At 51.0% G+C, this 26,287-nt stretch overlaps 2 protein-coding genes across 2 annotated transcripts in view; both read left to right on the top strand.

Moving 5' to 3' along the window:
- Positions 1-3,774: 3,774 nt before the first annotated feature.
- On the top strand, positions 3,775-6,532 carry GPR4 (G protein-coupled receptor 4). The gene has a single exon (XM_049621192.1). It carries the CDS (start codon positions 4,270-4,272, stop codon positions 5,356-5,358), a length of 1,089 nt encoding a protein of 362 aa, XP_049477149.1. The 5' UTR covers positions 3,775-4,269; the 3' UTR covers positions 5,359-6,532.
- A 2,709-nt stretch (positions 6,533-9,241) lies between these two features.
- Positions 9,242-26,287, top strand: part of OPA3 (outer mitochondrial membrane lipid metabolism regulator OPA3) — a 49,806-nt gene continuing 32,760 nt past the window's right edge. Inside the window, exon 1 of the mRNA XM_049621196.1 lies at positions 9,242-9,470. Within this exon, the coding sequence (XP_049477153.1) occupies positions 9,329-9,470 (142 nt within the window). The 5' untranslated portion in view covers positions 9,242-9,328. The remainder of the gene's footprint in view (positions 9,471-26,287) is intronic.

Raw genomic sequence — 26,287 nt, forward strand, 5'->3', positions numbered from 1 at the left:
GGCCTCAGTTTCCCCATGTGTACCAGGAAGGGGCCAGAAATAGCCTTGCACCCCGAGTTGGGGCATATAGACCAGTTGCACTGCAGAATTCTAAGAGTTTCTGGTCCTGTGCTTTTGAGGGTTTGATGGTGGGCAGATCTCAGGTGGGGAGAAGAGAGGGCTGAATGCCCCTCCCCCATGCTCAGAATCCCCAGGAAGCAGGTGGGTTGAGGAGGGACGGGAGGAGGATGAGATGAGCGCTCAACTGGTTCCCCCTTGAGGAAATTAGCAATGAGAAGTGTATTTCCTCTGGCTTCCGGAAAGAAGTCTCATGCCTGTGTACCCACCCCAGCTGAATCCAGGGGGGTCTTGAGTGGGTGGGACAGAGGGAACTCCCAGCTGTGGTTCCTCTGTCTCATCCATGGAATAATAATTGTTCAAATGCTGCACATTTTGTAGATGTTATGATGTTCTACCAAGGATTTTCGTGTCTGCGATGTGACGAATATAAAAGTTCTGCCCTCCCCCCCCTTTTATACAGAAGAACTGAGACTCTGAAAAAAGAGGGCATTTTCTCAATGTTACAAGAAGAGGGAGAGAAAGAAGGGGAGAGAGGAGGAGACCAAGGGTCAGAGAGAAGGGGAGGCTGAGAGCAGAGAGAGGGGGGGTGTTTTGAGGGACTGGGTCTGGGTGGGGAAGATTCAAAGGGACCGGATTGCTGTTCCAGCCAGGAGCAAGCCCTCTCCTTTGTCCACAGGATCCAGGAACCTCTGCCTGTGAGTCTGGGGTGGGGGCAGCCGCTTGGCTGCCGAGGACCCCACAGGGGGTAGGGCTTACTAAACAGGACTCAGCCCTGACCTTTCAAAGTCAATTATGTAGCGGATAGATCCTGCCCTTTTCACTTTTTCCCTTCCAACCTCTTTCCCTGGGACCCCCCACAGGGACTTCTTTGAACTTGTTGGGGGCGGGTGGGGGAGGGGGGAGGAGGAGGGTTGTGTGGCCTCTCCTGCATCACGGGATGGGCTGACCTATGCCTGTTCCTTCAAGCCGCAGTCATTTATTGAGTGTCTACTATATGCTGGGCCTGTCCTGGGTGCTGGGATACAGGAGTCAACACCTGGTCTCCGCCCTCCTGGAATGTCCACCTCAGACCCGCAGAGAGATGTGAACAAGATACTAGGTGATGTGAAGAGAGCGTCCCGGGGTGGGGGTGGTGTTGGGAGGGGTGGGACTCTGGGTGGGGAGGGCCTCCCCATGGAAGTGAAGGAGGTGAGGGAGCTTCGTCCTAAGAAGATCTGAGAAAGAGCAAAGGTTTTGAGGCTGAAAAGAAGGCCATGGGCCTTGAGCTTGCTGAGATGGGGGAGGAGAGGCGGGGGAGAAAGTCCGGCAGTGCCTTGTCACCTGGGGCAAGCCGTTTGCATTTTACCCTAAAGCCACTGGGAAGGCACTGGGGGTGGGGGGTGCGGTTTCAAGCATAGAAGTCACCTGAGGAGTGATTTCCATGTTAAAAAGACCTTTGTGGCTGCCCTGTGGGAAACGAGTTGAAGGAAGCCACAAAGGCAGCCTGGAAAGCAGTGAGGAGCTACTTCAAAGGTCTGAGCAGGCAGTGACGGTAGTGCACGGCGGACAGCGGCAGGGGTTTCCGAGAGACATACATGGATTCAGGATTTATGGTGGAGGTAGGGCCAAGAGGACTTTCCCATGGAAAGATGCTGAGGCATCTGGGACGTTCCCAAGAGCCCGATGTATGACTTTGGGCTCATCCCTTCCCCTGTCTGGGCCTCAGTTTCCCCATATGTCCAGTTGACCCAACCAGTGGTTTTCTAAGTGCGTCCTGGGGACCCTTCAAAGGTGGCTCCCCTCATCCCACCTCATTTTACTGGGCACGCCGAGCAGCTTTTCACTGTCTTGGATGGGTTTCCCGTTAAGATCTTGTTTAAAAAGATTAATAATAATAATAATAATAATAATAATAATAATATAATGATGACGATGCTTTCACAGCTTAAAAAACTAACTCTGGGGGCACCTGGGTGGCTCAGTCGGTGGAGCATTCGACTTCAGCTCAGGTCATAATCTCACGGTTGGTGAGTTCGAGCCCCCATCAGGCTCTGTGCTGACAGCTCAGAGCCTGAAGCCTGCCTTGGATTCTGTGTCTCTCTCTCTGTCGGCCCTTCCCCTGCGTACACTCTGTCTCTCAAACAGTAAAATAAAACGTTAAAAAATTAAAAAAAAAAAATCCAACTCTGTGCAAAGCTCTGGATAGAGTGGCTTCCGAAGATGCCGCTGATTCAGGACCTCACTCTCCTTCCCTCTGGGGCTGACAATGGTCAGGGGGTGGTCCATGACTGTCCTTTGCCCTGTGTCTGCAGGTCTCCCCAAGGGGTAGACAGGCCCAGGATTCACACTCAGGGAAGTTAGGGCAGGGGAGAGGCAATGAGGGAAGCAGTCCCCGAGGGAGGTTTGCCGGCCCTGCTTCCGGGGCTTCCCCTTGCTGTCTGAATGTGATCACATCCAGCAGCTCTTGTCCCTTCCCCTTCCCCGGTCCGGAGCAGCCATGGTTCCCAGCCCCCACTATCCAGCCGAGGACCCCTTTCTGTCCAGGTCCGGTTACTCTTAGGTGGAAACAGGATCACAGGCTGGAGAAAAAGGGTGAGAGCCGAGATTCTCTTTCTCTTTCATCATCAGCACCTTGGACAGGTCTCTGAACGGCTCTGTGCCTCAGTTTGTCAACTAGAAAGGATAGCCGTATTTTCCTCGTAGGGTTCTTGAAAATGTCATGAATTAATACCCGTAAAAGCGCTTAGGACAGGGTCTGCTATGGGGTGGGCCTCAATAAACTATCTGTTATTATCCGTTATTATCACTGTCAACATTGGGGTGCCCTGGGTTCATAGCAGAAGACGGGTCCCAGCCGCCAGCATGGCCTTGCTGTGTACCCTTGGGGGGAGCGACCAGTCTTTCTGGGCCCCATGTCCCTGTCTGTGAAATGACAGAGTTAGCATTTCCCAAAGCATGATGCCACAGCGGTGCATTTTACACAGTTCCCTGGAAGGAAGTTCGAAAATCTGAGTTGGGTCTTTATTTTAATATCTGTCTGGGAAAATATATCTGGATCCCCAGACCTGCACTTTTAGAGATCCATTGCTTAGAAAGAGGCTCAATTGGGCATCGCCACCCTCTTGCAGGAGGACGTCCACCCTCTTACAGCCCAGAGGTTATGGCAAGGGGTGTGGGGAGAAGGGGGTGTCCCTGACTCCCCTCACTGCAGACCTCTCTCCCTACAGGCGCTGTTAAGTCAGCTTTGCTGTGTGAGGTGGGCCACCTCCCCCCAGCTTGCTGCCCGGCTCGTACGAAGATCGACCCAGGAGTCCCCCCCCCTGCCCCCCTCAAGTTCCTCACTCCATCTGTAACCCTCCTTTGCATAGCCCTTACTCACCTCCTTCCTGTTTCTTAAAAACCCTTCCCACATTCCCCGGACCAAGGTCTCCTGCTTTTCCACGCTCTTCTCTTTGCTGGCTACCTTGCTTATTTCCTTATTTCACACCGGGGTCCTGGGAAGCGTCGGCACCCTGAATGAACTTGCCTGGCGTTCTCAACACTCCCTGACTGCGGTCTGTCCTGTCTCAAACTATCTTGCATATTTTGCCATTTCCACACAGCCACACTTACTTTCTCTGATCTCTCCAAATATCTCCCTTTTTATACATTTTTTTAATGTTTATTTATTTTTGAGAGAGAGAGAGAGAGAGAGAGAGAGAGGAGGGGGGGCAGAGAGAGAGAGAGAGACACATACACAGAATCCAAAGCAGGCTCCAGGCTCCGAGCTGTCAGCATGGAGCCCCACGCAGGGCTTGAACTCACAAACTGAGATCATGACCTGAGCCCAAGTCGGATGCTTAACTGACTGAGCCCCCCAGGCGCCCCATACAAATATCTTCCTCTTACCACCACCCGTACCCCAGTATTCCCTCATTTACACTCTGACTGAGTCTGTAGACACCCCCTTGACAAGACAAAGCTTTTATAATCCCGCCCCCCCTCCCCCAAGCCTCCTCCCTGTCCTAATTCTGTCCTTCCTCCAACTTTTCCCTCTCCAGCTCTACCCTTCCCCGCCCAGGCTGGCCCACAATTCACGGTCACCCTCGTCTCTTCCCCGTGGACTACCTCCCGCCATGTTCCCCTGAGCCCCCAAGGAGGGGGCTCAGGGGGCCCGATGGCCTCCCGCCCCCCGTGGCCCCACAGCCCCCGTGGGCCAGGGGAAGTGCCTCGAAAGCCCCAGTGCCGAGGATGGGCAACCGCACGTGGGAGGGCTGCCACGTGGACTCGCGCGTGGACCACCTCTTCCCGCCGTCCCTCTACATCTTCGTCATCGGGGTGGGCCTGCCCACCAACTGCCTGGCCCTGTGGGCGGCCTACCGCCAGGTGCGGCAGCGCAACGAGCTGGGCGTGTACCTGATGAACCTGAGCATCGCCGACCTGCTGTACATCTGCACGCTGCCGCTGTGGGTCGACTACTTCCTGCACCACGACAACTGGATCCACGGCCCCGGCTCCTGCAAGCTCTTCGGGTTCATCTTCTACACCAACATCTACATCAGCATCGCCTTCCTGTGCTGCATCTCCGTGGACCGGTACCTGGCTGTGGCCCACCCGCTGCGGTTTGCCCGCCTGCGCCGCGTCAAGACGGCCGTGGCCGTGAGCTCTGTGGTCTGGGCCACGGAGCTGGGGGCCAACTCGGCACCCCTGTTCCACGACGAGCTCTTCCGTGACCGCTACAACCACACCTTCTGCTTTGAGAAGTTCCCCATGGAGGGCTGGGTGGCCTGGATGAACCTCTACCGGGTCTTTGTGGGCTTCCTCTTCCCGTGGGCGCTCATGCTGCTGTCCTACCGCGGCATCCTGCGGGCCGTGCGGGGCAGCGTGTCCACCGAGCGCCAGGAGAAGGCCAAGATCAAGCGGCTGGCCCTCAGCCTCATCGCCATCGTGCTGGTCTGCTTCGCGCCCTACCACGTGCTCCTGCTCTCACGCAGCGCCGTCTACCTGGGCCGCCCGTGGGACTGTGGCTTCGAGGAGCGCGTCTTCTCAGCGTACCACAGCTCACTGGCCTTCACCAGCCTCAACTGCGTGGCCGACCCCATCCTCTACTGCCTCGTCAACGAGGGGGCCCGCAGCGACGTGGCCAAGGCCCTGCACAATCTGCTCCGCTTCCTGGCCAGTGACAAGCCGCAGGAGATGGCCAACGCGTCGCTCACCCTGGAGACCCCGCTCACTTCCAAGAGGAACAGCATGGCCAAGGCCATGGCAGCTGGCTGGGCGGCAGCTCCACCCTCCCAGGCGGACCAGGTCCAGCTAAAGATGCTGCCGCCAGCACAGTGAACCTCCGACTTGCGCACAACTCCCTCTCCCCGCTCCTCAAATCGTAGCCCACATTCCCTTCCCTCCTGGTCTGATGTATGCAAACCGTATGCAAATAAGGCTGCGTTAACATTCGGGAGAGTGTAAGAAAATAGGAAAACGGTGAGGTTGGTGGGTCACTGGTCCATCATCATCCACCGTGACCTCCTTCAGTTTATCTGTGCCTAGCACTGCGCTGGGTGGTACTCGTGACATAGCGGTGACCAAGGACACCGCTGGCCCTTCTTCACTCGCCCACACTCCCATGGGGGAGGCAGACCTGCCCCCAGACAGTGATGATCCTGACTGGGTGGGGGCTCAGACAGGGAGCCCAAAGGACATCGGACCCAGTCTGTGAGTCAGGGAGGGCTTCCTGGAGGAGGGGACAAGGTAAATGAAGTCAAATGTTTGGTCTCCAGAAGGTAAAGACCAAAAGAGAAAAAAGGATATTTCCAACAAGGAGGTAGAATTTTTGTGACTGAAGGAAACGGAAGAAGAAATTCACTGAGTGCAGAGTGAACATCTTTGCCCTTGGGAAGCCCCTGATCATATAAGGGAGTGAGGGCACAAAGAACACGTGTGAGTTTCTAGATAAACCGTGTTCTCCAAGTCAGGACTGAGGGCCAGGGAGACTTTCAGAACCTAAAGGAAGGGCAATCGGGGCAGACTGGCTGGAGGAGTGGCGAGCAGGGCAAGCTTGGGAAGGGGCTCAGGACAAGAGAAGGGTATTTATTCATTTGTTCAACAGAGATTTATTTATATCTACTCTCTGCCCAGCCCTGTGCTGGCTGGGGCTGGGAACACAAGGGTGACCAAATCAGCCCAGGCCCCACCCTCACGGGGCTCACGGTAAACAAGTAAATAAAAATAAATACAATGTTTGGAACTGGTAAGTGTACTGGGGAAAAATACAGCCGACTGAGGGGACGGAGAACTCTGATCTAGAGAAGGAGGTCCGGGGAGGGCTCACCGGAAAGCGACATTCGAGCTAAGACGTGCAGGTGTGGGGGTCAGCCGTGTGGCTGTCGGTGGGGAAGCGGACGGCACGCAGAGGGAACAGAGAATGCAAAGCCAAGGAATAGTGGTATAGATGGAGCAGGAGGCCTGCAGGGTGAGGGGAATGGTCGCCGATGGATGAGACTGGCAAAGGACGGGCCGACCTTTTGGGGGCTTTGTAGGTCCCGGTGAGAATTTTGCCTTCTACTCTGAAATAAAGGAGAGCCACAGGAGGGTTCTTAGCAGAGGAGGGGTGGGATTTGACTTAAGTGTGAACAGGATCCTGCTGGCTACTGAGTGGGAACCAGTATGGGAGGCCAGTGATAGGTGACTGCCATAGTTTCAGGCAGGAGATGCTGTGCTGGCAGCTTAACGGGGGGGGGGGGGGGGGCGTGGTGAGCAAGGAACAGCGGTCAGCTTTGGGATTTATTTTGAAGGAAGGCTTCAAAATGATGGAAGCAGGAGCGCAGGGCCTTGTGGGATCCTGTAACACCAACCCCTTGCCCATCCTGAGAAAAGGGTGACCACAGGGCCTGAACTAGAAGGACCTCCGGGAATGATCCCAGGCCCTATTCCAGGGCGGTCACTGGAGAGGCCAAATGACTAGGCCAGGGTCACACAGCTGGTGAGTCAATGTTGGGGTTATCCTGGGCTCTCTCTCCCCTCTCCATCTCTGCTTCTGTTCCCAGGCCCCAGGGTGGTCAAGGCGGCCTGCCTTGGTGGATGGTGTCGCCCTCCCTCTCCCGGCCCTCGGGGGCCACGAGGAATGGCCATCCTTCCATGACCGCGCTGGAGAGTAGGAGGGAGCACCCAGCGCTGGACAGGCCTTGCCCTTTCTGATAGGTCACTTCGGTCTCTTCCTCCCAATGGATGTGTAACAGGCTCCAAGCTCCTGATGCAATGTGAAGATCTCCATCGCGCGCGCACACACACACACACACACACACACCCTTGCCCCAGAAGAGGTTCCTGGAAACCCTTCCCAGAGAAGGGAAGAGGAGGGAGGAGGGGAATGAGAAAAAAAAAAAAAAAAAACAAAAACAGATTCAATGAGGAAAATGGTTTTGCAGGAGGGGGGTTAACTGATACGCAGGAAGTTGGGGCTTTGTTGGGTGCGGAGAGAAAAAGAGGGAAGCCTGGGATTTACGGGGCCTCATAACTTTCCCACACCAAAGCCATAAAGCTACTGGGATGGACATATAAGGGGCCAGAACTTTCTGGAACACAGTCTCCTGGGAGAATCAGATGACAGCCTGCCCTCTGCCCCTCCACCAAATGCTCATTCCCGTTTATTCAGTAAATATTTATTGAGCACCTACTGTGTGCCAGGCACTGTTCTAGGAGCTGAGGAAACAGCAGTGAAATAAACAGAAAAAAGTCATGTACGCTTTGGAAGTTTCCTAAACCCATCAGGGGGGACCTCAGCCCCTGAATAGGTCTCTGGGCCTCAGACGAACATCCCAGGAATAAGGAGAAGACCTGGCAGGGACCCAGAAATCCATTCTGGGACTTAGCTCCAATCTGATTACCCCTGGAACTTTGGATAAATCCTTTTCTTCCTCTGGCTTCAGTTGGCCAGTCTGTAAATTGGGGAGGGGTTTAGTTCCAAGTAGATAATTGACCTTGAATAGGCGCCAAGTTCTGTCACACCTTCAGTCCAGAAGGGTAGTTTTTATGGAGTCTTGGCATTTTTACTAATTTAGAATAACCGGGTTCACACGTGTCCGTGCCATCATTACAGATGGAGATAAGGAGGTCCATCTGTCTCAGGGATTTGACAAAGGACACGAAAGGAGTCTGAGTGGATGCCGAGGAAAGCCCCAAGTCCCCCCCTGGAAAGCCCCGATTGCTCTCATTCTGCCTTCTGAAGGGCCGCTTCCTCCTACACACCACTCCTCTGCCCTCCCCTCTCTCTCCTAGAATCTCTTAATTACCCATCAAGACTCCGTCATCCAGAAATTTCTCTCAACCCCTCCCTGACCTTGTTTATATGATTTTGCTCCCTGCTGGGTAAAGGAGGACAGTCTGGGACATGTCCTTAAACTCCTTCTTGAGCCAGCTCCCTGGGGACCCTCGCCCACCAATGGAGGAAGTGGGGCTGCTTGAGAAGGGTGTGGTTTTACTAGCCAAGACGCTGGGCTATCCCCCTTCTGCTGGCTGAGAGACCTCTGCTAGCCCCCCGCCCCGACTCCGTGCCTCAGTCACTTAGGAAAGGGTTGGATTAGCTATTTCTGGAAATGGAATGCACCCTCAGGCTGGAGTTAGCAATAATAATGTTAATACCTGTATAGCATTAAGGGCTGTGTATCGAGGGCGGTGACTGGCACCTTCTAACCACTTACCACGGCTCACTCACTGTTTGACATTCGAGATTCGCAGGCAAGCCTTACAACTACCTAACAAGGTAAGTCCCCTTTTGTAGACGGGAATACTGATGCCCAGAAAGGTTACATCATTCGCCTAACATCACAAGCAAGCAAAGGGCGGAGCTGGGATCCCAACCCAGGTCTGTATGACTTCATGGTCGGTTTTTTCTTATTCCCAGTGAGGGCTCTAACCTGCGGGGAAAGTGCATTTGGGACTCATTAGCCCTAATCAGGACTAATTAAGAGACTCCTTTAAGCGGGGAAGCCACCTAAGTACAAGATGTCACGAAAGAACACGGTGACAACAGCCAAAGCGGGCGTGGGAACCCAACCACGCTCCCGCGAGCAGCAGTTTAACGGCTCCGCCCCCTGACCCGCCTCACTTCCGCTTTTTATTTGCATATTCAACGATCGGACGTCAAGCGTCAGCGTCGACGCGGTGACATCAGGGGGCGCCCCTGCAGTGCCCCCTCCCCGAGCGTACGCACGTACGCACGCACGCACGGAGACGAACGGGCGGGGGAGGAGGGAGAGATCGGAGGCGCCCCGCCCAGTCGGCAAGGTTGCGCGTGCCCCGTGCGACCGCCAAGATGGTGGTAGGCGCGTTCCCTATGGCGAAGCTGCTATACCTGGGAATTCGGCAGGTCAGCAAGCCGCTTGCCAACCGCATTAAGGAGGCCGCCCGCCGAAGCGAGTTCTTCAAGACCTATATCTGCCTCCCGCCCGCTCAGCGTGAGTTTGACCCCACATCTCTCCAACCTTTCCATTCTCCAACCCCTCTCTGGTGGTTGCTCAGGGGATGGACTTCTGTTTCCAACCAATCACAGCCCGAACCGGCAAAGCTCTACAGCCAATAAGGAGGGTTCTTGGAAGAGGGGCATGCGGGTAGCCCAATAGTAAGAACGGCCGTGGAGCAGGGGGCAGGGCAGGGCGCCCTCGCCCGAGTTAGGAATATCAGCCAATAGAGGAAGAGAGCACGTGAAGACTGACGTCTAGACGAGCCCATAGTGTAGGGGGCAGTAGTAATATGGGCGGGACATTCTGGGACTGAGAGGAACTAGGGGCGGGGCCAAGGAGAGACTTGATCGGGTCGTTTGCCAGGCCGTCCTTATAAGTTTGGGTACCTAAAGTTTGCTTTCCAGGGCCTAGAATTCTTGGTGCTTTGATATTTTGTGAGGCCTCTGCCAGAGGTGCAGATCTTAGAATGGAAAAGCGTCGGGTTTCGCAGCTACCAGAGTGCTCCCCTATCACTTCTCTCATTTGACCCTCGCACTGTTACATCCCCATGTCAGGGAAGGGAAATGACTCCCCCAGTTTACAGCAGAGAACATTGAGGCCTCGAGACCAGAAGGGAATTGCCGAGGTCACACATGGGAGTTTGGGCCAGAGTCAGGACTTAAAAAAAAACCCTGCCCTCTGGATTCCCAGCGCTAGTTTCTGGGTTCTCCCACTGCCTTTCTCCCCAACACCGTGTCTTAGCACCGTGGTTTAGGAAGTGGCTTCTTGGGTCACACTGACATCGCTTCTAATCTGGACCCCACGCCTTCCTGGCAAGGTCACTCAGAGCTTCAGTCTTCTGTGCAGTGGGCATTATATAATAGCAACATTTAATGGGCACTCACTTTGTGCCAGGCTCTATGCTGAGCACTTCACAGGCCTCCTGGCATTAAATCCTCACAAAATTATTCCCATTTTGTGGGTCCGCTACGTGTTCATTTATGCGGTCAAGAACGCTTCTGTTGTGAGGAGTAAATGGCTGTAAAATGCTAAGTCAGTCTGTGGTACTGAGAAAAGGCTGTTGTGTAGATGTTATGGATACAGAAAAGAAGAAAAGGCACAGAATCTTGGCCTTGGGGATTTTGCATTCTTGGGGCGGGGGCAGGGGGAGCCAGATCATAAAATAAGTAGTTAAACTCTGAATTCTTGTAGATAGCAGTACTTGCTCTGGGAGGAAGCATCAGGGCTGCAAAAGGAGAACCGTCTGGGGGAACGGTTGTAAGTTTAGAGAGGGCAGCAGGGAGACCTCAGTGAGAATATGAGAGGAGGGAGCATGCAGTGCAGGTATCTGGAGAAAGAACGAACATTCCTGCACTTGCAAAGGCCCTGAGGTGAGAGTTTGCCTGATAACGTTTGACAAGCAGTGAGGAAGCCAGTGTGGCTGAGCAAAGAGACAGGGTAGAGGGGAAACTGAGGGTGGAAAGGTGGGGGCAAGTTGCTCAGGGCCCGTGGGCCCCTGCAGTGCTTTGGTTTTCCTTTTGAGTGGGTGGGACTCCCTGGAAGGTATCAGCCAAGGAGGGACAGGATCTGAGTTATATTTTAACAGGAGCCTTTTGGCAATCTTAGGGTAAAGGTGGCTGCAGGGAGGAGTTGACCACAGTACTCTAGGTAGAAGGTGAGTGGGGAGGAGGCCTCCGTTTCTGGAGATGTTTTTTCACCTGGCAAACCCAGGGGCGCCTGGGTGGCTTAATGGGTTGGCCATCCGACTTCGGCTCAGGTCGTGATCTCACGGTTCGTGGGTTCGAGCCCCGTGTGGGGCTCTGTGCTGCCCGCTCAGAGCCTGCAGCCTGCTTCGGATTCTGTCGTCTCCCTCTCTCTCTCTGCCCCTCCCCCGCTCACGCTCTGTCTCTCTCCCTCAAAAATAAATTAAAAAGAAAACAAAACCACTTTAAAAATGTCAAACCCGCAGAGCAGTTGAAAGAGAGAATGGTGTAGGGGCAGCTGGCTGGTGCTTCAGATGCTGATCTCAGGATTGTGAGTCCTTCCGTGTTGGGCGTAGAGATCACTGAAAATAAAGAAATACACTTACAAAACAAAAAGCTTAAGTTATTTAAGAAAAAAAGGAAGAATGGTACGATCGATCATCAGTTACATACCCTTTACCACCTAGTTCATCAGTTATTCGCTTTCCACAAGTTTGCCTTGTTTCGCTCTCATACATATATGCGTTTGCATATGTATACACACTCTTCTTTTTCTAAACAATTTCAAAATAAGTTGCGGACATAAATACTTTAGTCTGTGTTTCCTAACAACAAAGACATTCTCGTATATGACGCAGCACCGATGTCACAAATTTAACATTGATAACAATGATATTGATAGCGATATTACTTAATATATAGCTAATATTTAATACATGGCTCATTTTCTGATTTCTCCAGTTATCCCCAAAACGCCCTTTTTAGTGGTTTATTATTATTTTTAATCTAGGGTCTGCTCAAGGATCACGCACTGCGCCTGATTGTCACGCCTCCTTAGTATCCTTTAATCTACGACGTGGTTTAGCAATCCAGCCCACTGCCCGTCTTTGTAAATAAAGTTTTATTGGCACACAGCCACACTCATTTGTTTGCATATTGACTGTGGCTGCAGAGTTGGGTTTTAGGGCCCACAGGTCTAAAATATTTATGCCGTGGCCTTTTCAGAAAAAGTTTGCCGATCCTGCTCTATAATAGCATTCTTTTTTCTTTCTTTCTTTCTTTCTTTCTTTCTTTCTTTCTCTCTTTCCTTTTTTCATGACGTTGACATTTGGAAGAATTCAAGCCAGTTGTCCCAGAATGCCTCACAGTCTGGAGTTTTCTGATTGCTTCCTCTGATTTGATTCACACTGAGCATCTTTGGCAGGAACACCACAGACATGACAGTGTGCCCCAAGGACATCACCTCAGGGGGCTCCTGATGTCTGTTTGTTCCATCATTTGTGATGGTAACTTGGATCCCTTGGTTAAGGTGGTGACCACTAAAAGAACCTTTCCTCTTCCCCTTGGTAATGAATACCCAGTAGATTTGTTTGGAAGGCGGCACTGGCACGATTTCCCCTGGATTGGGTGTGACAATGACTGCAAGAGGGGGCAGGTTGGACAGAAAAGACCAGGAATTCAGCTTGGGAATAGATTTAGTTAGAGGTGCTATTAGGTGTTAGAGTGCACGGACTTCTTCTATATTTACACTCTAAAAATCATGTCGTTTGGTATTTTCCCTTTGCTGTCTTCCCCTTGCCGTGGCCCCCAGCCTGTGTGAGCAGAATTTTCCAGATCCTATGGCAGCTGTGCATTCTCATGGGTCAGGCCTCCGCGCGCTGACCAGCACATCCAGCATCTGTGCCTTTGGCTGAGATGCTTTGGACTCAGCAGGGCGGGCCTGGCTGTGTTCTCACAACGGAGGCCGGAGTGGTAGATAGGTACTTCTGAGGAAAGAACAGTAAATACAAGGAGCGTAAGTCATCGATGATACGCTGTGTTGGGGAGGCAAGGATCTTTTTACTTTATGATTTTTTTACTTACTTGGGGAGATAGAAGTTTATCGGACACACTGTAAGGGAGCAGCAAAAGAGAGACCGTCTGCTCCGTGGCAGTGGTGGGGGGCTATAGCTAAGGGGGGAGAGGGAGGAGGTATGGGAAGGTATGGAATTTCCCTTTTTCGATACAGGTGCCCAGTTAAGTAGCCCATCGGTCAGCTGGGGCCTATGGATGTCCTGAGGTGGGTCACCTCGTGAGCCTGTGTGCATTCAGTCCAGTGGTCCCTGCGGGCCCTTTTCGCTTACTTGCTTTTCCATTGCTCAAGCCCGTTGCCTAAAAGCGGCCTCTCCATTCCCCGCTGACAGATCCACAATGACAGGTCTTCGGCATTTAGGGGAGAGGCCTCATCCTCAGTAGCTGCTTCAAGCTGAAGCGGGGTTGGGGGGCGCCGTCCCTGCCTCCACTTGTCGGCCCATCAGGGGTTCTGTGCCGTTATGGACCAGAGCACGGTATTAGATTAACATGCTGATAGGCGATTGGAGTGAAATTCCTCGGCGGCCAGGTCCACGGGATTTAGGGGGAGGGGACCCTCCAATGGTATGAGCCGGAATCCTTGTTGAACCGTGCCTTGTACATGGAATTGTTGGATTCACTCAGACGTGTAGCAACATGCTTTTCCCATAGATCAAGATGGTGGCCAGATCCACAGGAACAAAGGAAAAAAAGGTGGGGGGACCCAAAAGAAGCAAGGTGGCTGAAGTCAGCCAGGGTCAGAGACGGGTCCCCACCAGCCCATAATGTGTGTGGATTTGCCCTGGACGAGGTGCCACTGCAGTTGTGCTGGTCGTTGGGACCGGAGGCCTCGGGGAGCGGGAGAGCCGAGGAAAGGGGTCTTTTGCCCTCATAGGCGCGGACAGTCCAACCTGTCATCCCTCGGACGTTCCGACCACACGCGGGAGCCACCCTGGCCAGAGATCTTCAGTTGTCTGAGGAGCACTAGGGTTAGGCCGCCGAAGGGCCAAAGAGAGAAAGGAGATGGAGGGAGGGATCCCTCTGAAGGGCAAAAGGGGAAATCCCTCACCCTTTCGGGCAAGGGCAGCGTGGCCGGTTCCCCCTGGGGCTTCGGATCCTCACCGAGGAGTAACCTTGACCGTCAGTCAGTTCCCCAAGGAGGGTAGAATCGGTCCACGAGGGAATGTCCCAAGAAATTCCTGGAAAATCTGGATGGCAGAGGGTTCCCACGAGGGCCAGCAAATGTGGGGCAACCCGGTTGGGTGGAGGCCAGCAGCACCAGCGAGGAAAGAATTCACGAAAGTGGAACAGAGGAGATAGAGGTTTATTGAATACACTGCACAGGAGCAGAGGGCAGGACAGCAAAGGAAAGACTGTCTGCTAGCAAGGATCTTTTTATTTATTTATATTAAAAAAAATTTTTTTTTAAATGGTTGTTTATTTTCGAGAGAAAGAGACACAGAGCGTGAGCAGGGGAGGGGCAGAGAGAAAGGGAAACACAGAATCCAAAGTAGGCTTCAGGCTCTGAGCTGTCAGCACAGAGCCGGACGCGGGGCTCGAACCCACGAACCATGAGATCATGACCTGAGCCGAAGTCGGTCACTTAACTGGCTGAGCCACCCAGGTGCCCCAAGGATCTTTTTAAGCAAAGATTTCTGTGGTGGGGTGAGGGAGAGGTCGAGATACGTACGTTTGGTGATTGGTGCCGCCAGGCATGTTGGGAGCACTCTTGCAAAGTGTTCTGCTGACACTTCTGGGGGGGCCGCGGGGCGTCCCTGGGCAGTGGGAAAATCCCGGTTTGTTTGTGTTTATTCCTAAAATACTGGTCATTTTTCCTGGCTTACTACTCACAGTCGGCGGGATAATTGTCCCCTAAAGATGTCCACATCCTAATCCCAGGAACCTGTCAAATGGGTTGACTTCCGTGACAGAGGGGACTTTACAGGTGTGATTGAAATCAAGGGTGTGGGGACAGGGAGAGAGGGTCCTGCATCATCCAGGTGTGCCAGGATAATCATAAGGGTCCTTATAGGTGAAAGAGGGAGACAGGAGAGGGAACGATTTGAATATGCTGCCTTGCTGGTCTTGAACACGGAGGAGGGGCCGTGAGCCAAGACATGCAGGCAGTCTCTAGAAGCTGAAAGAGGCAAGGAAAGGTGTTCTCCCCTGCCGACACCTTGAGTTCAGCCTCCTGAGATGTGTTTCAGACTCCTTACCTCATAGGTCTGATGGGGAGGGTCTGTTGCTTGCAGGAATACCCCTAGCAAAGGCCTGGAACGTTCTAAGTTCAATAAATAGCAGCGTGGCTCAGTGACCAAGCACCCGTCCTCTGCAGCTGGGCTGCCTGTGGGTGAGTCCCAGTTCTGCCACTTTCTTTGTGACCCCTGGCAAGTTATTTAGCTTCTCTGGGCCTCAGTTTTGTTGTCTGAATGTTGTATTGTTACAGCGGTGCCATGAGTTCATATCCACAGAGCATTCAACGGTGCCCGGCCCTTAAGCACTGCCTAAACGTTTTCCCGTCGCCATCATCATCATCATCCTCCTAATGCTAAGCCTTCTGGTGGGATCCTTCTCACTGTGCGCTCCTGGCCCGCTGTCGTAGCCAAACAGAACGGTCAGGACTTCCTACCTCGCGGTGGTAGTGATCCCCCTTCCTCAGCCAGCTCTCACAGGCTTACCACGGGCAGAAGGATCTGGGCTTTCCCCTGCACATTTCTAACTAGCACGGAGCAGTTATTATGTGTGTCTGGTTAGGAGCTGGGATCAGAGTTATCTGAGTCAAATAGAGAGAGGGCTGTGTGGCTTAGGAGAGGGCCTCCCACTACCTAACGCTTCACAGAATGTTTAAAGCATTCTTTGAAATGCATGGGGTACTTGCAAGGAAGGAAATGGACTCCTCCCAGAGCAAGGAGCCAAGGAGGGGAGTAAGTACTGAAGCCGCCTTATACTCTGGGGACATTGACAGAATCCCGTGGCCCTGGGGACAGGAGCTATCCTGTGGGAACTCTGGGCAGGGGACCATCTGGTGCAAAACCAGATCCCAGGAAAGGGGTACCTTGAGGGAAAGGGTGAACTAGGAAAAACCCACCCTGCAGAGGAAGGCACAGCCTTAGGGCTAGAGGGAGATTTAAAAAAGTCTCCTGTGAGAATTTGTGGCCACTGATGGTCCCTCATGTGGGTTTGGGGCCTGAATTATACCCCTTGAAAGGCCCTGGAAACAGCAAGCTGAGAATGAACCCAGGCTGTGTGCACCTGACACGGACAAACGAGCCCTCCCCGGAGGAGTCCCCTTTTTGCCTGAGCCTTGGAGAATCCCTTCAGGTGGCGTCCTGGCAGCTCTGAGAAAAAGTTACGTACTGTGTGGAGAAACAGGCACCACGAGCGAGATCTGGAAACGCTGTGGATATCAGAAAGATCAGATGTGGACGTAAAATACCTGTGTTTGTATATGAAAGGGACGCATTTAGGAGGGATGTGAAAACATGAGTGCCATCAGAAATTACCAGGCAGTTGGAAAAAGAGCCGAATAGAGCTTTGAGAAATGACCCATACAGTGGACGTTCAGAATTCAATGCAAGCACTAAACAAACGCCAGATTAAACACAGCTGCCGAGAGGACTGGTATGCTGAAAGACATCTCAAGGGAAAAAAGTGGTGTGGGGTGCTCCCCTTAGCTGCCCAGGAGTGCCACCTGCAGGTCCTGATTGGGTCCATCTGGGGAAGGAAGGGCTGGACATTTTTATTGCTACCACTGTCCAGAGAGGATCCTCCTGTGCGAGAGAACATTTGAAAATCACTTCCCTGGGGTCTATTTATAATCTCCAGAGCACCACATGAGTTATGTTGCATGACAGCCAGGCTGCTACTGGTGACCTCCAGATGCCGCTTTTATTATGCTGTCCCGTTAAGGAAACATGTTGCACGTTCTCCGTGTGTGTGTGTGTGTGTGTGTGTGTGTGTGTGTGTGCAGTTACCTAGTCATGCATAGTGCTGACATATAATACTGTGAATATATACTGTGTGCACTTAAAAATGTTAAAAACTTGGAAGGTGTGAAATTAATATTTAAAAACTAAAATTTTTAGGGACACCTGGGTGGCCCATTGGTTGAGCGTCCAACTTCGGCTCCGGTCATGATCTCGCTGTTTGTGAGTTCCAGCCCCACTTGGGCTCGCTGCTGTTAGCGTGGAGCCTGTTTGGATCCCCTCTGTCTCTCTCTCTCTGTCTCTCTGTCTCTCTGCCCCTGCCCCCTTTGCACTGGCATCCCCCCAAATAAATAAACATTAAAAAAATAGAAAGCAAAATAAAAATGTTTAGTTTATTCATGCCCCCCCCCCCAAATATTTTTCCTCTTGCTAAAAATATTTTCCCTCTTGCTAAAAATATTTTCTTATACAGGCGTTGTTAAATACGTTTGGAAACTCTCTGTGAGAGTGTAGTTTTGACATTCTTTGTGTGGGGCGGTCAGAGCTGGCAAAGACCTAACAAACAGAAACACAGAGAGCCAAACGAGACAAGTGTGCTGTCAGCTCTATTTAATCCCACTGCTCATCTTTCAGCCCCACCCTTCCTATGCAGAGGCATTTGTTGGATTATGCTTGCGCTCACATTGTTAAGTTTTTAGTCCATGGCTTCTGAGCAGGAGTCTTTTTTAAGAAGCCGTTTTGTGAGGGCTGGTTGATTTGCAACCTGGGAATAGCCCCGGGAATCCATTTGCCCGGGCTGCAATACGCTGAGTGGACAGGAGAGGGCGCCTGTGTCACCCTTTCAGCATCCGGGGTTGCTGATGGCACCTGCCTGCTGAGAGGGTAGCTCCTATAGCTGTCTGCGCCTAGGAAAGCCCAGTTTCTTCTCCTTTTCCTCCTCCCCTTCCTTCATCTTGGTACTCTTCCTTTTCCTTCCTCCCTTTTCCCTCCTCCTCCTTCAAAACATAAACATGACCAGAAGTCCTGACATTTTCTTCCTATGCCCCAAAGAAACCTTACCTACTCTTTGTTCACCCCTCCTTGAGACTCTCTAGTCATTTCCTGAGAGGCCTATCCTGATGTCTCCGCCCCCCAGGATGTGCCTCTGCCCCTCACTGGAGTCTTACCCCGCTTCCAGCTTCTTGGCTTCTCCTCTTTTCCTGCTCTCCAGCTCCAGTTGGCCCCACTTCAGACCCCTAAGCCCCCATATAGGTGGTGATTTCCTCGGGAGCCCCCTTTTAAACAGTTTTTTAATATTTATGTATTTTTGAGAGACCGAGCGTGAGCGGGGGAGAGGCAGAGACGGAGGGAGACACAGAATCCGAAGCAGGCTCCAGGCTCTGAGCTGTCAGCACAGAGCCCGACGTGGGGCCCGAACCCACTAACTGCAAGATCATGACCCGAGCTGAAGTCGGATACCTAACCGGCTGAGCCACCCAGGCGCCCCGCCTCAGGAGCCCCCTCGCTCCCCCTCTGTACTAAGCTATCCTTCGGCTGCCAAACCCACCTCGGCCTTGCGTTTGCTGCTCACATACCCGAGCAGCTCCCCTCCGCTGAGGGCTTAGTGTGCCCCAGACTCCGTGCTGAATGTGCTGCCGTCATTATCTCTCTGTTTTAATGGAATCACACTTTTGGTTACTTTTGGGTTTTAGGGTTTGTTTGTTTTTTCCTTCGAAGTTTTCTGGAGCGACTTACTAAAATTTACAAAAGTAATACATGCTTATCCTGAGAGAAAGAACCAGATACAAATCAGTTGGCGCTCATCTGTGATTAATTGAAAACCCAGCCAGTAAACCTTAATTAAACCGAAATCAGAAGGATGTTTGTTGTTGGTGGAGGAAGGTGGCTCTGTGGTTGGGTTGGTGGCTTGGGGATGTTATGAGGGACCTGAGGACTCTTTCCATCAATTCCATCTTTGTGTTCAGGCGGTAACTCTCCTCAAGGCTTCAAAGGGCTGCTGGAGCTCCAGACATCATGCCTTTCTATGGCAGTGTCCAAGGGACAGAGAGAGAGAGAGAGAGAGAGAGAGAGAGAGAGAGAATGTATGTTTGTATGAGGGATGGGGGGTGGGGCTGGGAAATGAGAGCGTGTTCTTCAAGTAGAGAAGTCTTTGCCCAGAAGCCCCCAGAAGACTTCCCTCACTGCAGATTGGCCAGAATCCAGTCACATACCACCACGTGCTATATGGGAGGGGAGTGGGGGGTGAGTGTTACTTCTAGACTCTAATGGCAGGAGAATTTATTGTTGTTTTTTTAAAATTTTTTTTTAATGTTTATTTATTTTTGAGACAGAGAGAGACAGTGCATGAATGGGGGAGGGTCAGAGAGAGAGGGAGACACAGGATTGGAAGCAGGCTCCAGGCTCTGAGCTGTCAGCACAGAGCCTGACGCGGGGCTCGAACTCACGGACCGTGAGATCATGACCTGAGCCGAAGTCGGCCGCTTAACCGACTGAGCCACCCAGGCGCCCCGAGAAGATATTGTTAATAAGACAGTAAAGAATAACATAGGGGCACCTGGGTGGCTCAGTCGGTTAAGCGTCTGACTTCGGCTCAGGTCATGATCTCACAGTCCCATGAGTTCGAGCCCTGCGTCGGGCTCTGTGCTGACAGCTCAGAGCCTGTTTCAGATCCTCTGTCTCTCTCTCTCTCTGCCCCTCCCCTCTTCAAAAAGAAATATACAAAAATAAATAAATAAAGTAAAACACAAAATCTCATTCTAAAAAAAAAAAGAAGAAGACTATAAAGTAGGGGCGCCTGGCTGGCTCAGTTGGTAGAGCATGCGACCCTTGATCTTGGGGTTGTGAGTTCAAGCCCCACGTTGGGTGTAGAGGTTACTTGAAAACAAAACAAAAATCTTAAAAAAGAAAGAATAATGTAAAATAGCATTACTTATCACGAGCACTAAGGCTTAAACGTGATACACTACCTTAGTGGATGAAGAAACTGAGCAGAGCTGCTCAGTAACCTGATGTCAGTTCATGCACAGGACTTGAATGCACCAGCTTCCCTGCTAGCCAGGAAGGGAAAGAGGAAGTGGAGACACGGAGAGGTTGAGAAACGTGCCCAAGGTCCCACAGCAAGCAAGTAGCAGAGGCAGGACTTGAATCCGGGACCGCCCGACTCCAGATGGCATCCCTAGAGCACTCTTAGTCCCTTTATTAGCTGCTTCCCTTGTGCCTCTGACACTCCCAGGCGCTGTCTGTACTAAGCTGAGGTGGTCTCTCCAGGCATCGGTGGGATCTAGAGGTGGGATTGTTTTCTGGGACGAGGACAGGCTTGTATAGTTCACTCAACAAATCTTTGCCCAGTACCTGCTGTACGCCAGGAACTATTCTAGGAGGTTTGACTAACTCAGCAGTCGACAGAGCAGACAAAAATCCCTGCTCTCTGGGAGCTGCCATCTGAGGCTATTCATTACCTGCCTGGTGACTCCAGGGGTGCAGAGAGGTCCTTTTTCGCGGCAGTTCCGCCCAAATTCCCAGGCTGAATCGGTGGTTCAGGTTCGGCCACACCCCTGTCCTTGAGCCAATCGCCGTAGTCCGAGGAAGGCAGTCTGATTGGCCAGTCTGAAGGGCAGGGTTCACCACTACTGAATCCTCTGGACCCCGTGTTGGGGAGGTGGGATTCCCCCAGTCGCTTGGTAGACAGAGCCAGTTCGTGTTTCCTCCGGTGACAGGTGCAGTGTGCGTCCCTGCGGGCCCCAGAGGCAGTGGTAGAGGATGGGGTCAGTCCGCGGGGGAAGGTGCCGCCCCGCTTGAGGCACCACAAATCCCGTATCCCCTGGAGCAGTGTTGGGGTGGGCTTTCAGCTGGCTGGAACACATCCAGGGAAGGGCGTCCAGGGCAGGGACCGGCTCGAGGCTATTTACTCTTTATAATGATTTCTTAACCAATAGCAGTTTTCATTTATTATGCTTTCTGTGATCTCAACAAATGATATTAGCCACTTTATTAGGGAGTTTATATGATCATTCTGGTTTTATGAGTAGGGAAATGTCTCAGAGAGAGAAAGAAACAAGTCCCCTGGGGCAATACAGAATAAGAAATCAGCCCCTGGCCTCCCAAACTCCTCCTCTTACGTTTCATTATTTCGGTTTTTGCGTGTTCTTTGTTAATACCGTCTCTGTAAATGCAGTGTACGGATCTGAAATGTGTAGTTTAATTAGCACCGATAAATGCATGTACCTATATAACCAACTTCCAAGATCTAAAAACAGTTCCGGGTTGCCTGGGTGGCTCAGTCGGTTAAACGTCCGACTTCGGCTCAGGTCATGATCTCACACGGGGTTCACGAGTTCGAGCCCCCCGTCGGGCTCTGTGCTGACAGCTCAGAACCTGGATTCTGTCTCCCTCTCTGTCTGCCCTTCCCCCGCTCACACTCTGTCTCTCTCAAAAATAAATAAAACATTAAAAAGAAAAAAAGTTTCCATCACCCCTGGAAGTTCTTTCCTTTCCTGTTCTGTCACCCTGTATGACTTCTCTCACCATCATCATTAGCTTCATCTAAATGGAATCAGGTAATAGGAACTTAGTGTCTAGCTTTTATCCACGTGACGCTTGAGCGATCTTTCAGCTGCGTGTATCAGTGATTTGTTTCTTTTACTGCTGCTTTATGTATTCCTTTATTCCAATATGTAAACATGCTGCAGTTTATCTACTCTCTTAGTGATGGGCACTTGGACGTCCCTTTTTTGTTGTTGCTGTTACCGGGAAAGCGACTGTAAACCTTCTTGAACGAGTCTCTATGGGAGTATGTTTGCATTTCTTTCGGGGAGATACCCAGGAGTGAGATGTCCTGAGTCGTCCGGTAAAGAAAAAGGTATTCTTAACTTTATACGAAGCTGCCGAAGAGTTTTCCCGCGTGGGTCTGGCCGTTCCACATCCTTGCCAATAATCATTGTTTGCACTGCTTGAATTTTAGCCAGCCCAGTGGGTGTCAAACTTTTCTCTGATGAACCGTGACGTCGAGTACTTTTTCACGTGGTAAGAAACCCTTATTAGCGCACACAGTTCCCGAGAATCGGGGAATTGGGGTGGGGCCTCGTTGAGTGCTCCTGGCTCTGAGTCTCTCCAGCGGAAGGCTGGCCAGGTGCTGGAAGGTGGGCTTCCTGGCCGACTCGCTCCCACGGCCGCTGGTGGGTCTGTTTCTCACTCGCTGTTGGTCCAAGAGCTCGGTTGCTCTGCACATGGACCTCTCCTCAGGGCTCCCCATGATCTGGCGGCTGGCTGCCCCCAAAGGGAGTGATCCAAGAGTGAGGGCGTCCCAGACTGAAGAGTCAGTGTCTTTATAACGTAATTGTGGTTATAAAAGTGATCCACCGCCAGCTGCATCATATTCTGCTGGGCGCACAGACCAACCCTAGTGTCATGTGGGAAGGGACACTACGGGGGTGTAAATGCCAGGAGACAGAGATTATTGGCGGCTATCTTGGCGGCTGGCAACCACGATTCTATTACCACTACGAATTAAAATACTGATTTTTAAATTTTTATTTTTTTTTAAGTTTTTTGTTTTGAGAGAGAGAGAACGCGCACACACACAAGTGGGGGAGGGGCAGGGAGAGAGAGAGAGAGAGAGAGAGAGAGAGAGAGAGAGAGAGAGACGGAATCCCAAGCAGGCTCTGCACTGTCAGCACAGAGCCCAATGTGGGGCTCAAACCCACAAACCACGAGATCATGACCCGAGCTGAAGTCAGATACTTAACCGACCGAGCCACCCAGTCTCCCCACAAATTATTGACTTTTTAAAAGACTGTTAAATCAATCTTGTAGTCCTGGATAAATATGCCACTTGGTCATGGTGTGTTATCCTTTTTATATATTGCTGGCTTTGATTTGCCAACATTTTCCTAAAGATGTTTTTGGTTTGTTTGGTTTTTTTTTTTTTTTTACATCTGCGGTCATGAGTAATGTATTATGTAATTTTATTTTCTTGTGATGTCTTTGACAGGTTTTAATATCATGGTTTTGCCTACCTCATTAAACAATTGGGAAAATGTTCCCTTATTCTCTATTTTCTGCAAGATTTTGTGTAAAATTGGAACGATTTCCTCCTTAAATATTTGATATAAACGTCCATCGTGGCTTTCAGTTTTAAGGGAAGGTTTTTAATAACATTCAGTGTCCTTACTAGTTATAGGACTATTCAGGTTTTCTACTTCTTTGTGTCAGTTTTCATAAATTATGGGTTTTTTGTTTGGTTTTTGCTTTTATTTTAGAGAGTGAGAGAGTGTGTGTGAATGGGGGAGAGGGGCAGAAGGGGAGAGAGAGAGAGAGAGAGGGAGAGAGAATCTTGAGCAGGCTTCATGCTCAGCTCTGAGCTTGACAAATCTCCTCTTTCATCCTGGACAGTGGTATTTTATGCTTTTGTTTTTCTTTACTCTTGATCATTTGTCCTGCTAGTGGTTTATAAACATATATATCAAAAAAATCACCTTTGGTCTTGTTATTTTCCTCTCACTTGCCTGTTTTCTATTTCATTGATTTCTTCTGTTATCCTTATGGTCTCCTATCTATTTGCCTTGGGTTTCATTTGCCCTTTTTTAACCTTAGATTATTGTGTAAACATTTTTTAATGCGTATTTATTTTTGAGAGAGAGAGACAGATACAGAGCGTGCATTGGCGGAGGGGCAGAGAGAGAGGGAGACACAGAATCCGAAGGAGGTTCCAGGCTCTGAGCTGTCGGCACAGAGCCCAACGTAGGGCTCGAACCCACAAGCCGTGAGATCATGACCTGAGCCGAAGTCAGTTGCTTAATCAACTGGACCACCCAGGTGTCCCTAGATTATTGTTTTTAAACTTTCTTCTTTTCTATGTAAGTATTTAAATATAAATTTCCCTAGGGGCACCTGTGTGTCCGATGTGTCCGATATCAGCTCAGGTCATGATCCCCCGGTTTGTGGGTTTGAGCCCCGCGTCGGGCTCCGTGCCGACAGCTTGAAGCCCGGAGCCTGCTTCAGATTCTGTGTCTCCCTCTCTCTCTGCCCCTCCCCTGCTCACGCTCTTTCGCTCTCTCTCAAAAATGAATGAATGAATGAATGGATGAATAAATAAAATTGCCCTCTAAGCACTACCTGAGATGCATCCAATAAAATTTGATGTGTTGTATCTACATTATCGTTCAGTTCTGTATATTTTCCAGTTTCTCCAGCGATTCCTTCTTTGACCCGTGGGTTATTTAGAAGTGGCTGTCTAGTTTCCAAATATTGGGGCCCTTTTAGATTGCTTTCTGTTATTGATTTCTAACTTCATCCCATCATGATCATCATTCATGCACATGATAGAAAAATTCAGGTGGACAGAAGGATTGAATATGGTGGAAAGTACACACGTTTCCCATCCCTGTCTGCCTGCCCGTCGCCTGTCTGTCTTCCTTCTCTCCTTTGTTCATTAGGAAATACTCGCTGAATCCTTACTACTTGGCAGGCACTAGGGGCTGTATCCACTTAGTAAGAGACCCAAGTCTCTGCCGCCCCTATAGAGTTGAGATTCTGCCAGGAGACAGATACTAAACAAGATAAGAAAGTAAAATCTATTCTGTGTCAGGTGGGACTAAGTAGGAAAGAGTGAAGCAGGGAAGAAGGGTTCGGTGCAACAGGAGAAGGTACACATGAGGTTGGGTTCAGGAAAGCCTCTCTGAGGAGGTGAATGTTTGATTAGAGACTTGAGTAACGTGAAGACGTGTGAATATTTGGAGAAGTGTGTTTCAGGCACAAGTCACAGGGAGTGCAAAGGCCCTGAGGCCAGAGCATGCGGAGGGGGTTTCAGGAATAAGGTGGCCCTGTATGTAGCTGGGCCAGAGGGTGAATGGAAGAGTAGGAGGTCAGAGGTCAGAGAGGGAGTCACCGGAGGTCACAGCCACCTTCCAGAGGTCTTCTGCGCACAACCCAGCCCAGTCTAGGTATGTGTGTGTTTAATTCACATAACTGGCAGTATATTAATTCACCCTGTTTTGTGCCCAATTTTGTCCTTGTTTACAGCCTACTTTGAAAATCTATCCCACGTTTTTCCTCACAGCAGTTAGTACGTAGTGTGGATGTCCCAGGCCCCTGTTGGTGGACATTTAGGTTATCTCTGGGTTATGCTTATCCAAAGAATGCTGCCATCAGCATTTTTAAGCCATTCCGGCTTATGTGGCACTTGGCAGGCAGACTTCGAGCCAAGGTACACGTATCCCTCATCCACCCCACCCCCACACTCCTTCTAGAAATTCTTTCTAGATCTCCACAATCTCACCAGACTTGCCTGACGAATATGCTCGGTTTTCCTTCCTTTCTTCCCTTTCCAATGACCCTGCTCTCCAGAAGATAGGGGAGAAGTAAAGTATGAACAGAAGTGTCTTCTGATGTTCTACTCTTGAAAACAATGCTACGCTATATGTTAACTAACTTAAATTTAAATAAACTCTTGGAATGGGGCTCTTGGGTGGCTCAGTCAGTTAAGCATCCGACTGTTTTCGGTTTTTTTTTTTTAAGTTTATTTATTTTTTGGGGGGGTGGGGAGGGGCGGAGAACGGAGAGAGAGAGAATCCCAGGCAGGCTCTGCATTGTCAGCAGCACAAAGCACAATTCAGGGCTCAAACTCACGAACCACGAGACCATGACCGGAGCTGAGATCAAGAGTTGGATGCTTAACCAACGGAGCCATCCAGGCGCCCCAAGCATCTGACTCTTGATTTCGGCTCAGGTCACGATCTCACGGTTCGTTTCGTGGGATCGAGCCCGACGGGCTCTGTGCTGATGGTGCAGAGGCTGCTTGGGATTCTCTCTCCATCTCTCTCTGCCCTTCCCCCACAGGCGCTCGCACTCTCTCTCAAAATAAATAAACTTAAAAAGAAAATGATTTCACTTTTTTTTTTTTTTTAATTTTTTTTTCAACGTTTTTAATTTATTTTGGGGACAGAGAGAGACAGAGCATGAACGGGGGAGGGGCAGAGAGAGAGGGAGACACAGAATCGGAAACGGGCTCCAGGCTCCGAGCCATCAGCCCAGAGCCCGACGTGGGGCTCGAACTCACGGACCGCGAGATCGTGACCTGGCTGAAGTCGGACGCTTAACCGACTGCGCCACCCAGGTGCCCCTAAATGATTTCACTTTAAATAAATAAACAAAGCTTTGGAAAGAAAAAAAGAAAAAGAAACGTCTTCCCCCTTTCTGATCACACGATGATGCTGATGCGTTACTCCACGTGTAGAAACCTCCAGGATCACAAGAGGACAATTTGAAATATCAATGACAGAAACACATTTCCCAGCCCACTGTAGTAGGGCGTGCATCTTTGGTCAAGAAAAAGAATTTGGGGGTGGGGGTGCCTGGTTGGCTTAGTTGGTATAGC

This window comes from Panthera uncia (genome assembly GCF_023721935.1).
Source record: "Panthera uncia isolate 11264 chromosome E2 unlocalized genomic scaffold, Puncia_PCG_1.0 HiC_scaffold_19, whole genome shotgun sequence".
Taxonomy (NCBI): domain Eukaryota; kingdom Metazoa; phylum Chordata; class Mammalia; order Carnivora; family Felidae; genus Panthera; species Panthera uncia.